This window comes from Abramis brama (assembly GCF_963993115.1).
Source record: "Abramis brama genome assembly, chromosome: 5".
Taxonomy (NCBI): domain Eukaryota; kingdom Metazoa; phylum Chordata; class Actinopteri; order Cypriniformes; family Leuciscidae; genus Abramis; species Abramis brama.
In genome coordinates, this window is record NC_139967.1 from 50,564,425 (window position 1) to 50,578,719 (window position 14,295).

The window sequence follows — 14,295 nt, forward strand, 5'->3', positions numbered from 1 at the left end:
TTGGTTAAGAACAGAACTGTAGACTAAACTCTTAGTCCTGTGATAAAGTTTAGAGAAATTGTCACAAATGAAAATGAAATCTGGTGATGCAGGATTTAAAATGAAAACTATTGATATGTGAAATATGCAACTGTGCCTTGTAATAAATAATTTTGTAATATTAATGTGTGGTTGTGTGTGTAGTTTAGATGTTGAGGTTGATTATAGAGATATAATGATTGACTACACTGATGGGAAACTGCACTGTTTACACACGTCTCACAGATATGCTGGACATTCATATTAAATTAGCATTATTATCCTATATGTTTTTACATTATGAAAATCTGTATGGCTTTAGTTGTATGGAGGACATACAGTATATGATTAAAAATACATTAATATTATACAATTTATGTGTTTTTTGCAGCATATATGTCCCTTACAGTATTCTGTTGGAACATTTAAGAATCACAGGTGTTTTTAGCAAACCTTTTCCATATGGGCTGTTATTTTTATTTATTTTCAGTGTAACTGATTTTAATGTGAATTTAATGTTATTTTACTGACATTTTCACTGGTCTGAGTCAATGACCCGTTTAGAAGAAGCCCGAGCCCTGCTAGGTGAAATATGTCATGAGTGTAAATATATCTCTCAATATCAGAGAGAGAGAGACCATATGTGGACGAGCGAGGCTTACGCAAATCTGCCTTATCCAGCATTACACACTCTAAGAAAGGATTTACTTTATAATTCTTGATTAGATAGAATGTCTCTGCTAAACGAAAGTAGAAAGAACACACACGACCTGGCCAACACACACACACACACACACACACAACACAAACAACATTAGTGTGATCATCAGCGCTGACTCGGACCGCGCGCACACACACACTCTCTCTCTCTCTCTCTCTCTCTCTCTCTCTCTCTCTCACACACACACACACACACACACACAAACACTCTCTCTCTCTCTCTCTCTCTCTCTCTCACACACACACACACAAACACACTCTCTCTCTCTCTCTCTTTCTCTCTCTCACACACACACACACACACACACACACAAACACACTCTCTCTCACACACACACACACGCGCGCGCGAGCACACACACACTCTCTCTCTCTCACACACACACACACACTATTATGGCGCTCTCTCTCCCTCTCTCTCTCTCTCTCTCTCTCACACACACACAAACACACTCTCTCACACACGCGCGCGCGCGAGCACACACACACACACACACACACACTCACTCACTCTCTCTCTCTCTCTCTCTCTCTCTCACACACACACACACACACACACACACACACACTCACTCACTCACTCACTCTCTCTCTCTATCTCTCTCTCTCTCACACACACACACACACACACACACACTCTCTCTCTCTCTCTCTCTCTCTCTCTCTCTCTCTCTCTCACACACACACACACACACGCGAGGCTCTTCCACCTTCAGCTGCTGGAGGATGCGCGCACACACACACACGCGCGCGCGCGGCTCTCGACGATCGTGAGAGTCTCCGCGGATCTTCAGTCTCTCTGGATCTGATGTTGATGCGCATCCATGACTTTATACGCGCTTCTGCTGTACTGGACTCTGACACCAGCACTGCTGTCCACACAGGGTGAGTGTGTGTGTGTGTGTGTGTGTGTGTGTGTGTGTGAGGTGACAGAGAGAGAGAGAGAGAGCGAGTGTGTGTGTGTGTGTGTGTGTGTGTGTGAGAGAGAGAGAGAGAGAGAGTGTGTGTGTGTGTGTGTGTGTGTGTGCATCATCCCTCCAGCAGCTGAAGTGTGTGTGTGTGTGCCTGTGTGTCAATCGTCACTTCACTCATAAAATGAAGCTTTTAAAAGAGAGTTTTCACGCGATGGAACAGAAGAACCTTCAGTGATTCGTTCTGAAGAGAAACATTTTATTCAGTGTGAAGAAACGGTTCCACTATAGAGTCGAGTCATCATTTATACAGCGCTTTAACAAGAGTGTTTCAGAGCAGCTGTACAGTGATAACAGGAGATTACAGTAACAGAGATTGTTTTGGCTTTAAAGCAGCTCTAGAATAAAGTTATTGTCCAGATAAAGTTAGTTTTAACTTAGAGTCCGCTCACACGACACCGTTCTCACAGAAAACAGAAACTTTTAATGTGTTCTGGCCGTTCATTCGCACGACAGCAGTGTTTGCTGGCTTTAGTGGAGTGGAAACTTGTTAAAGGTTCTTCATGGAACCATCGATGCCAATAATCAGTCGGAGCAACACGAACATTTGCATGCCGTTTTTACAATAAAATTGCAGCTACAGATCCCAATATCATGTCATTTTTTAATATATTATTACTATAATCCCTAGTCCTGATTCCCTGCGTTGCGACACTTACTGTCATCAAGCCCAGAACTGGGACGTCTTGCCCTTAAAGCATTTATGATGCTTAACTGTTAGTTATGACTCTCTGTAAGCTTTTGCTCCACAGCAAGTCAGTGTATTTACATTTTATAACAGATTTTCTTGAAAAACTGATAATAAAATGAAGCATTAATTTCACATCAACAAGCATGTGTCGATAAAAATCAGTGAAGATCAAAAATTTACTGGGTTTTTTTTCAAGTCAAAAATATTAACACCAACAAAACAATTTTTTATAGGTAGAGATATCTCTTTAAGGTGTACAGATTCATATATTATATATAAATCATGTTATACAATGTTTTCTGCAGTCAACTCTAATAATTTCTTTACACTGTCATTGCCTGCACTGTTTTTGGTAGCCCTTTATTTTACAGCCCTGTTCCTCATGTATATAACAATAACTGTAATAACTACTAACCCTGAAGCTAATCTTCACCCAGTCCTTTCTTGGGTATAAAACACTGGAAGTGAACGTATTGTAATATAAAGTGCAACCCTATTTTTATACTGTGGAATTATTTCTTATTTTTATTGCTCTTATTGCGTATCGCCTCATCAAAGGTTCTGTGTCGAAGCTTAAAGGTTCCGTCAGGCGCTGCATGCATAGAACCATCATGAGATCATGTTATGGATTAAGTTTCATTTAATTCATTTTGTTGGTAACACTTGAGAATACTGTTCCTTCATTAATGAATAACTACACAAGAACAAATGAGTAACGCACTATTAACATTCTAGTAACTACTATTAACTAACAAGAAACTCTGATTAATGAATTAGTAAGTAATAGCGCTCAGCTGAATGTGGTAGTTCACTATTAGCTAATCAATAACTACTATTATTCATACCTCACTGAAGACTACTATATACAGGTTCATAATTAACATGAATAATGCATAATTTATAATAAAAGGAAATGGTAACCCACTAGTAATGACTCAAGTGTTACTACATTCGATCATGATCAGCTTTTCAACCTGCGCCAAGGGAAGCTGTCAGTGAGCGCTTACACACTTCAGTTCCGCACTCTGGCCGCCTCATGTGGTTGGGGTGAGATCGCCCTTCTGACAGCCTTTCGCCAAGGACTCAGCATTGATATTCGACAACTCATGGTTGTGTATGACGACTCGATGGGGTTGGAGAACTTCATTCAGAAGGCCACCCATGTCTCCCAACGATTATCAGCCTGCGCTCCATCGCATCCTCCGCCCACCTCACCATCTGTTGCCCTTCCAGCACCTGAACCCATGCAGGTCGACACGTATCATCTCACTCATGCGGAGCGTCAAAGAAGAATACTCAATCAGCTGTGCCTGTATTGTGGGGGAGAAGGTCACATTCCTGTCATGCCCGTTCAGCCCCGGTCTGATTCTGAACAACTTGAAGTTCCAGTGTGTTCCACCACCATCGAGAGTCCAGAGACCGAGTGTAAGATCAAGATTCCAGCTTAATACGGGGCGTTCCAGGATGTGTTCAGTATGAAACTGGCAACTCAACTACCACCTCACCGGCCATGGGACTGCGCCATCGACCTGCTACCTGGGGCCACTCTACCCAAAGGCAGTCCATCCCGGAGCAGAAGGCCATGGAGGAGCACATCAGGGAGGCATTACAACAACGCTTCATCCATCCATCTACATCCCCTGCTGCTTCCAGCTTTTTCTTCGTGGCCAAGAAGGACGGAGGCTTGCAGCTGTGCATCGATTACCATCATCTGAACTCCCTAACAGTTAAATACAGCTATCCCCTTCCCCTGGTCCCGGCAGCCCTGGAACAACTACGCGGAGCTCGTGTCTTCTCGAAGCTAGACCTGAGGAGTGCATATAACCTTATCCGCATTCGTCGAGGTGACGAATGGAAGACGGCCTTCGTTATGCCGTATGGCCTGTCAAACTCTCCTTCAGTGTTCCAGGGTTATATGAACGAAGTTTTCCATGAGTTCCTCCAACGTTTCGTCATAGTCTACATAGACGACATCTTAATCTACTCAAGAAACCTGGCCGAACATCATTACCCCGTCAAGCAGTTTCTCCAAAAGTTACGTGACCATCACCTCTACCTGAAGCTCAAAAAGTGCAAGTTCCACCGCCCATCAGTCCAGTTCTTAGGGTATGTCATCGACCAACATGGCATCCAGATGGACCAGAGGAAGGTGGAAACCATCCAGAACTGGCCCCAACCCTGCAGTGTAAAGGAACTTCAATGTTTTCTCGGATTCGCTAACTTCTACCGACGCTTCATCCACAACTACAGTCTGATCAGCTCACCTCACTGCTCAAGGACCTGCCCTAGTCTCTGTCCTGGAACCCATCTGCCATCGAGGCCATTAAATCCCTCAAGAAAGCCTTCCAGTCCGCTCCGATCCTAGTTCACCCTGATCCGGATCTCCCATTCGTTGTTGAGATGGATGCCTCTACCACTGGTGTCGGAGCAGTACTATCGCAGCGGCAGGGTGTTCTTCCACACCTCCATCAATGTGCCTTCTTCTCCAAAAAGCTATCCCCGGCGGAGCAAAATTACGACATCGGCAATCGCAAGCCAATCACTTGAATCCCCGTCAAGCTAGATGGGCCCTCTTCTTCACCCGGTTTGACTTCACTGTAATGTACCGTCCGGGCAATCGAAATGGTAGAGCCGATGCTCTATCTCGCCTTCACCAGCCAGATCCTGAACCCTCAGATCCAGAACCTATTCTTCCTCCAGCCATGATCATAAGCCCTATCCAGTGGTCCATCGACGATCAAATCTCTAAAGCTACCCGGTCTGAACTTGCTCCACCGGGAGGTCCTGAGGGGCTTTGTTATGTTTCACCACCCCTTCATCAGCCCCTCATGGACTTCTCCGCGCTCTGGACACCCAGGTAGTCAACGTACCCTCTCGCTCTTACCTCATCGCTACTGTTAGCCGTCTATGAACCAGGACATCGCCCGATTAGTCAAGGCATGCTCAGTCTGCGCCGTTACCAACACGCCACGGAGACTCCCTGAAGGGAAGCTGGTTCCGCTCCCAATTCCTCATCTTCCATGGTCTCACCTGGGGATAGACTTTATGACCGACCTGCCTCCATCCGACCACCATACTTGTGTGTTTGTCATTGTTGACCGTTTCTCGAAGGCTTGCAAGTTGATCCCTCTGAAGGGTCAGCCTACTGCATTCGAGGCCGCCGAGAAGCTCTTCCAGAATGTGTTCCGTCATTTCGGCCTGCCCGAGGACATTGTATCAGACCGAGGCCCTCAATTAATCTCTCGGGTATGGCAAGCCTTCTTCAAACTCCTAGGAGTCTCTGTCAGCCTCTCATCAGGGTATAGATCGGAAGATCCAAGAGATCGGGAGGTACCTGCGGTCATACTGCCACCAGAACCAAGACAGCTGGAGCCACTACCTTCCCTGGGCAGAATACACCCAAAATTCCCTCAGACAAGCCACAACCAGACTCACCCCATTCCAGTGCATCCTCGGTTATCAGCCTCCATTAATCCCCTGATCAGGCGAGCCGTCGGAGGTTCCAGCTGTCAACCATTGGATCCAGCAGAGCGAGAGGATGTGGGACTCCAACGGGCAGTGCGGAGACACAAGAGACATGCTGACGCCCGCAGAACCGCGACTCCACAGTACCAGCCTGGCCAGAAGGTATGGCTCTCGACAAGGAACATCCGTCTCCGCCTGCCCTGCCGTAAGATGAGTCCCGGTTACGTAGGTCCATTTACAGTGCAGAGGCAGCTCAACGAGGTCACATACAGGCTGAACCTACCACCCACCTACAAAATCTCATCATCATGTGTCACTCCTCAAACCCATCACTGAACCTTTGTCTTCTCCCCTCACAGGATCTGGTGGCGATGAGGTACCTCCTCCTCCTGAATTGGCTGACGAAGAGGTCATCTACCAGGTCCGAGCCATTGTCGATTCGCAGCGACGGGATAACAAGCTCGAGTACCTCATAGACTGGGCCGGAAGAACGATCCTGGGTTGCTCGCCATGATGTACTAGATCCATCCCTTCTCACCCAATTCCATTCAGAATAGCCGAATCGTCCAGCACCCAGAGGCAGAGGTAGACCCTGTCGTCGCACATTCCGGACGTCAGGAGCCGCCTGTGGAGGACGGGGTACTGTCACGGTGACACAACCATCTATCAGCCCATCGTCACCAGATCAGCATGCTCCGCCCACTCGTTCACTCTCCCTGGACTACTGGTTCAGTGCACCGGCACCTCCTCATCAACCTGCACTATATACTGTATACCACACACAACCTGCACACCATTGTCTGGTCCTGTCTAACCACGTACAGACTCATCTCTTGCTACAACAAGCACCCGTCTTCGGATGCCCGTCCTCTGTCCTCTGTCTTCTGTCGTCTGATCCCGAGCCGTTGTGTGTGTTCAGCCTGTCCCATCCTTCAACCACCTGCACCTATGATCATCATATTCCACCCAGATAAGTCACAGTGCAACTGCTTGAACTTCACATTCTGTCACGGAATGGATAATTGGAGCGAGGACTCAAGTGCAGAAAAAGATGTTTATTAAGTAAATAAAACCAAAACCAAAACTACAAACAAAACTCCCTGTGGGGGAAAACGAGACAGGTCTCAGGTGGGAACAGGAACACAAGGGAACATGGACAACGAACCAGCACAGGACTGCAAACACAGGGAGACTAAATAGGGAGCAAACAAAAGAGGGTAACGAACAAGGCAGGTGGGGCAAATTAATCAATAATCAGGTAATGTTACGGGCAGTCGGACACCACCCTTAACAGTAACGTGCGGTGAAATCTTGTCATGGGTAGGCTGTGACCTATCAATGTGGCATATGTTCATATTCATTCAGTTAATGAAGCAACCCAAGTTCATATCATCACATCGCTGCCTGCATACAGCAAAGTCATATGTGAGGCTAATGCACAATCAAATCTAATAATCAAATTAATGGACACATCTATCTTATGATAGATATATATTATACAACAAACAAATGTTTTGTGCGGGACACAGTAAGAGAGGGAGGCGGCGCTGTGTCAGCGAACCGACAAGCAGCCTAGTCACTATTGTGTAGTTTGTATTAATGCCATGGTTCAAAAAATAATGTAAAGGTTAAATAATAATTCACTTAGACTTTATAAGAAGCAATTGCGACTTTATTTCACACAATTCTGACTTTATATCTTGCAATTCTGACTTTATAACATGCAATTGCGACTTTATTTCACGCAATTCTGACTTTATATCTCGCAATTCTGACTTTATAACACGCAATTGCGACTTTATTTCACGCAATTCTGAGAAATAATGACAGAATTGCGAGATGTAAACTCGCAATTGTGAGATAAAAAGTCGCAATTATCTTTTAAAATGTTTTATTCTGTGGCGGAAACAAGCTTCCATACCTCCTGGCCTCTTCCTCCCATCCATCCTCCCTGACGCATAGCTACTGGGCCGGCCCAGCTATCGGTAGGCGCCGGCGGTGCCGCGGTAGTTACCTGAGAAAACGTTTTGGAAAACACCATAGACGGAAAACACGGGCTATGGACCCAACCAACTCTACAGGAGGGGAGGGGAGAACTCCCTCACATGGTACAACCTATGCAGAGGCTGCGCGCTGCGGTGTCAGAATGCGGAACGTGTGTAGCCTAATGTAACTAACGTGACAAATGTGAAAAAACAAAAATCCTCGACCGGCCCAAAAGTGAAGCGGCCCACCGGGAATTCTCCCGATTACCCACCCCGGGCCTGTTGACAGCCAACGCTAGGCGCCGCTAGATCGGGAAGTGCGGATTGAGTGAGAGCGAGTGGATCACGTGACATGAAGCAAGCTCGGTCTCTGCCTCAATGTTGATAATTCAAGACAGCATGAGAACTGACTGCGCATGCGCAAACCTACGTAAACTACGTTCTATGGACCAAAGAGGCACTGCTAACCTCTGCCTCAATGGCCATGGCCTTGAATTTCCTGCATGAAACAATGGTTTTAGGAGCAAACAATGGCAAAATGAGTATATTATATGTGTATTCCTGAAAATTTTTGTTACAAAAATTAATATTTGGAATAAAATAAATGCAATTAATAATGTGGTGAATTAATAAAGTTCTTGGAATTAATAAATGTAATGTCAACATTTCCTTTGGTGAGGCACTGCCTACCCTGCCTACCCTGACCGCACGTCCCTGACCCTTAACATAAAGGAGAGACGCACACAGATTAGCTCGTATCAAAAATAGGGGTATGTTTATTTAACAGAATGGGTATCAAATAATAGGTTGGTTAACAATAAAAAAACAATACAAAAGCGGAACGCTTTCTACTGCCGGGTGGACAGCTAGACGGCAATCACTCAAAAGACAGAAAGCACGGCTGTGCATCGACTCTGTTCCCAGTCTCAGTGTGCGCGCTCAGGAGCGGAGCCAGAAGCCTTTTATAGCGCAAGTAGGCTTCGCTCAGGTGTGGCTCATCTGTAATTAAGAAAAGGGGAAGAGACACTGCACTCATACACATGTGTAGGAACAAACACCAGAGCTGAGGGACGTAACAGGTAACAAGATGGGAGGGGCCAGACAATTGACAGGAGAGCACATGGCACAAGGAATACAAGACAAGCCATGTGCTCACAACAAACCAGACTAGACACAAACACATGACAAACCGGGAATGTCAGAGCTCTGTCATCAAACCAGATACAAACCAAACAGAGGTGACAGAACCCCGACACATTCACCCTTCCATCGACCAGTGTTTGTTCCCTGCATCCTATTAATAAACTTTGTTTATACGATCACCTGTCTGTTCTCTTCCGTTGTGTGACATTACTACATTCTTCTAATGGAACTACTATTTATTTGGATCAGTATTCAAAAGTGAAAAACATGATAACTACCTAATATTGACTGACTGAAGTCATTGTAAGCTTTTGAGATTTTTGTAAGATTTTGAATAGTAAGTCCTTCCGATGGATTTGGTAACACTTTAGTCATTACTAGTGTGTTCCCATGAGCTTCACTTTAGATACTGATCCAAATAACTAGTAGTTCCTTTAGAAAGATGTAGTAACACTTGATTAATTACTAATGGGTTACCGTTACCTTATATTATCATTAATTATGAACCTGTATATAGTAGTTCTCAGTGAGGTATAAAAAATAGTAGTTATTGATTAGCTAATAGTGAACTACCACATTTAACTGAACGCTATTACTCACTAATTCGTTAATCAGTTTCTTGATAGTAAATAGTAGTTACTAGAATGTTAATAGTGCGTTACTCATTTGTTCCTGTGTAGTAATTCATTAATGAAAGAACAGTATTCTCAAGTGTTAGCATTTTGGTTAATTTTATTAATTAAACAGCTCATAAACATTTACCACTAGAAAAAAAAATGAAAGTATTCTGCTGTCATTTAAGACATTTCTCCTTATATAGAACCTTTTTGGTTGAGTCTAGAACCCTAGAGTTCTATACAGAACCCCACTGATCCTTGTGTGAACTGCACTGTGTATAATTGTTTATTAGTGAACATTAGTTAATTTTATTAACTATGAACTAACAATGATCAATACATTTGTTAAAGTATTTATTAATCTTTGTTAATATTAGTTAATAAAAATACAGCTGTTCATTGTTTGTTCATGTTAGTTCACAGTGCATTAACTAATGTTAACAAATACAACCTTTGATTTTAATAACGTATTAGTAAATGTTGAAATTAATATTAACTAAGATTAATAAATGCTGTAGAAGTATTTCTCATTCTTAGTTCATGTTAACTAATGAACCTTATTGTAAAGGGTTACCATTTTCACGATCTATTGTGGCTTGTTGCGTATTCTCTCTGAATGTGAGTGTTTGTTATGGAGAGGAATGGACTTTGAGTTTGCGGTGACCTTGAGTGTTGTGTTCTCAGTGTGTCGGTGTTGTGTTCTCAGTGTGTCGGTGTTGTGTTCTCAGTGTGTCTGTGTTGTATTCTCAGTGTGTCAGTGTTGTGTTCTCAGTGTGTCGGTGTTGTGTTCTCAGTGTGTCTGTGTTGTGTTCTCAGTGTGTCTGTGTTGTGTTCTCAGTGTGTTGGTGTTGTGTTCTCAGTGTGTCTGTGTTGTGTTCTCAGTGTGTCGGTGTTGTGTTCTCAGTGTGTCGGTGTTCTATTCTCAGTGTGTCGGTGTTCTATTCTCAGTGTGTCGGTGTTGTGTTCTCAGTGAGTCTGTGTTGTGTTCTCAGTGTGTCGGTGTTGTGTTCTCAGTGTGTCGGTGTTGTGTTCTCAGTGTGTCGTTCTCAGTGTGTCGGTGTTGTGTTCTCAGTGTGTCGGTGTTGTGTTCTCAGTGTGTCTGTGTTGTGTTCTCAGTGTGTCGGTGTTCTATTCTCAGTGTGTCGGTGTTGTGTTCTCAGTGTGTCTGTGTTGTGTTCTCAGTGTGTCGGTGTTGTGTTCTCAGTGTGTCGGTGTTGTGTTCTCAGTGTGTCGGTGTTGTGTTCTCAGTGTGTCTGTGTTGTGTTCTCAGTGTGTCGGTGTTCTGTTCTCAGTGTGTCGGTGTTGTGTTCTCAGTGTGTCTGTGTTGTGTTCTCAGTGTGTCGGTGTTGTGTTCTCAGTGTGTCGGTGTTGTGTTCTCAGTGTGTCGGTGTTGTGTTCTCAGTGTGTCGGTGTTCTATTCTCAGTGTGTCGGTGTTGTGTTCTCAGTGTGTCGGTGTTGTGTTCTCAGTGTGTCGGTGTTGTGTTCTCAGTGTGTCTGTGTTGTGTTCTCAGTGTGTCTGTGTTGTATTCTCAGTGTGTCTGTGTTGTGTTCTCAGTGTGTCGGTGTTGTGTTCTCAGTGTGTCGGTGTTGTGTTCTCAGTGTATCTGTGTTGTGTTCTCAGTGTGTGGGTGTTCTATTCTCAGTGTGTCTGTGTTGTGTTCTCAGTGTGTCGGTGTTGTGTTCTCAGTGTGTTGGTGTTGTGTTCTCAGTGTGTCTGTGTTGTGTTCTCAGTGTGTGGGTGTTCTATTCTCAGTGTGTCTGTGTTGTGTTCTCAGTGTGTCGGTGTTGTGTTCTCAGTGTGTTGGTGTTGTGTTCTCAGTGTGTCTGTGTTGTGTTCTCAGTGTGTCGGTGTTCTATTCTCAGTGTGTCGGTGTTGTGTTCTCAGTGTGTCGGTGTTGTGTTCTCAGTGTGTCTGTGTTCTATTCTCAGTGTGTCGGTGTTGTGTTCTCAGTGTGTCGGTGTTGTGTTCTCAGTGTGTCTGTGTTGTGTTCTCAGTGTGTCGGTGTTCGATTCTCAGTGTGTCGGTGTTGTGTTCTCAGTGTGTCGGTGTTGTGTTCTCAGTGTGTCGGTGTTGTATTCTCAGTGTGTCTGTGTTGTGTTCTCAGTGTGTGGGTGTTCTATTCTCAGTGTGTCTGTGTTGTGTTCTCAGTGTGTGGGTGTTCTATTCTCAGTGTGTCTGTGTTGTGTTCTCAGTGTGTCGGTGTTGTGTTCTCAGTGTGTTGGTGTTGTGTTCTCAGTGTGTCTGTGTTGTGTTCTCAGTGTGTCGGTGTTCTATTCTCAGTGTGTCGGTGTTGTGTTCTCAGTGTGTCGGTGTTGTGTTCTCAGTGTGTCTGTGTTCTATTCTCAGTGTGTCGGTGTTGTGTTCTCAGTGTGTCGGTGTTGTGTTCTCAGTGTGTCTGTGTTGTGTTCTCAGTGTGTCGGTGTTCTATTCTCAGTGTGTCGGTGTTGTGTTCTCAGTGTGTCGGTGTTGTGTTCTCAGTGTGTCTGTGTTGTGTTCTCAGTGTGTCTGTGTTGTGTTCTCAGTGTGTCGGTGTTCTATTCTCAGTGTGTCGGTGTTGTGTTCTCAGTGTGTTGGTGTTGTGTTCTCAGTGTGTCGGTGTTGTGTTCTCAGTGTGTCGGTGTTGTATTCTCAGTGTGTCTGTGTTGTGTTCTCAGTGTGTCGGTGTTCGATTCTCAGTGTGTCGGTGTTGTGTTCTCAGTGTGTCGGTGTTGTGTTCTCAGTGTGTCGGTGTTCGATTCTCAGTGTGTCGGTGTTGTGTTCTCAGTGTGTCTGTGTTGTGTTCTCAGTGTGTCGGTGTTCGATTCTCAGTGTGTCGGTGTTGTGTTCTCAGTGTGTCTGTGTTGTGTTCTCAGTGTGTCGGTGTTCGATTCTCAGTGTGTCGGTGTTGTGTTCTCAGTGTGTCTGTGTTGTGTTCTCAGTGTGTCGGTGTTCGATTCTCAGTGTGTCGTTGTTGTGTTCTCAGTGTGTCGGTGTTGTGTTCTCAGTGTGTCGGTGTTGTATTCTCAGTGTGTCTGTGTTGTGTTCTCAGTGTGTGGGTGTTCTATTCTCAGTGTGTCTGTGTTGTGTTCTCAGTGTGTGGGTGTTCTATTCTCAGTGTGTCTGTGTTGTGTTCTCAGTGTGTCGGTGTTGTGTTCTCAGTGTGTCTGTGTTGTGTTCTCAGTGTGTCGGTGTTGTGTTCTCAGTGTGTCGGTGTTGTGTTCTCAGTGTGTCTGTGTTGTGTTCTCAGTGTGTCTGTGTTGTGTTCTCAGTGTGTCGGTGTTCGATTCTCAGTGTGTCGGTGTTGTGTTCTCAGTGTGTCGGTGTTGTGTTCTCAGTGTGTCTGTGTTGTGTTCTCAGTGTGTCGGTGTTCTATTCTCAGTGTGTCGGTGTTGTGTTCTCAGTGTGTCGGTGTTGTGTTCTCAGTGTGTCGGTGTTGTGTTCTCAGTGTGTCTGTGTTGTGTTCTCAGTGTGTCTGTGTTGTGTTCTCAGTGTGTGGGTGTTGTGTTCTCAGTGTGTCTGTGTTGTGTTCTCAGTGGACGGCCTGCAGTGTTACGGGTGTAACGTGTTGCACGGGCAGAAGTATGTGGACGTGGGCTGTGGGCGTCCCGAGGTCATCACGTGCACACACTCGCACAAGGGCTTCAAGCACCGCTTCTGCATCAAGACCGAGAGCAGTGAGTCAATGCCCAAACTCAGGAACACACACTGACCCACATATGCAAAGATTACAGCACTTAATCTTCTGCTGTTCTCTGCACATTCAAACACTCAGCAGGAAATGACCTCAGCAATATCTCACATCTGTGTGGTGTATCGACTCAGAAATTACTAGCACATTTCTCCAATAATGACAACGTTGAATTAAATGTAAAATTTTGAAGTAGAAAGACTAAAGTAGTATTATGTACAACATACTCCAATAATTTTTGTTTTATTTAACTTTCAAAAGTCATTTTTACAGTGACCAGCCCAAAATAGACCTCACTCTCACTGTCAATTTTTTTTTTACTTTAGAACACTAAACTTAATTTACTGTGTTTTTTCAATTGATTTTTCCAATGTATTTGAGTTAAAAAAATTAAAAAAGTTTTCTCAACTTTTGTGAAGCAAGCAAAACTCCAAAAAGCCCATGCAAAAAGAAATTATTTTTGTGTAGTAAATGTTTCTACTTGTTTCAGAACGTTCAGAGAAAGTAAAATTCCCATAATGTTTGAGGAATGTTCAAATGTAATGTTCCCTTAACGTTCATATAACCATGAAAAAACGCTTTTAAAAACTGGATGTTTTAAACGTTTAGAGAACATTCAGAAAAAAAGTTGGTTGCATTACTTTGTAAATCCCAAATCAGCCTCGACCAGTTGAACAATACAAGCATAGACATAAAACTGCTCTGTTAATTCTTTCAAATGAATAGAAAATTGCATAAATAATTCTTAAACTGACCAAAGTATTTAAAGGGAGAAGGTTACATTAAAAACATACTTTTTAACATTACATTTTGATGATAATTCCACTATTGTTTAAAAGAGAATTGTTGGTTTTAATGCAATTACATCAGAAGTAACTAATTAACTTACACAAATAATCCCTTTACTTTTTCAAGGGAAAAGTAACTACAGCGATGTGATGATGTGTGGTGTGATTTTATATCCATGTACTGCCAGAATCACATGCGTCCTTAATGGAAACGTCAGCGAAACGTCC

At 44.0% G+C, this 14,295-nt stretch overlaps 1 protein-coding gene across 1 annotated transcript in view; it reads left to right on the forward strand.

The window, feature by feature from the left end:
• Positions 1-1,476: 1,476 nt before the first annotated feature.
• The window catches only part of LOC311084097 (uncharacterized protein), a 19,495-nt gene continuing 6,676 nt past the window's right edge, over positions 1,477-14,295 (forward strand). The window contains exons 1-2 of the mRNA XM_084115953.1: positions 1,477-1,623; positions 13,125-13,265. Of these exons, the coding sequence (XP_083972079.1) occupies positions 1,563-1,623; positions 13,125-13,265 (202 nt within the window). The 5' untranslated portion in view covers positions 1,477-1,562. The remainder of the gene's footprint in view (positions 1,624-13,124; positions 13,266-14,295) is intronic.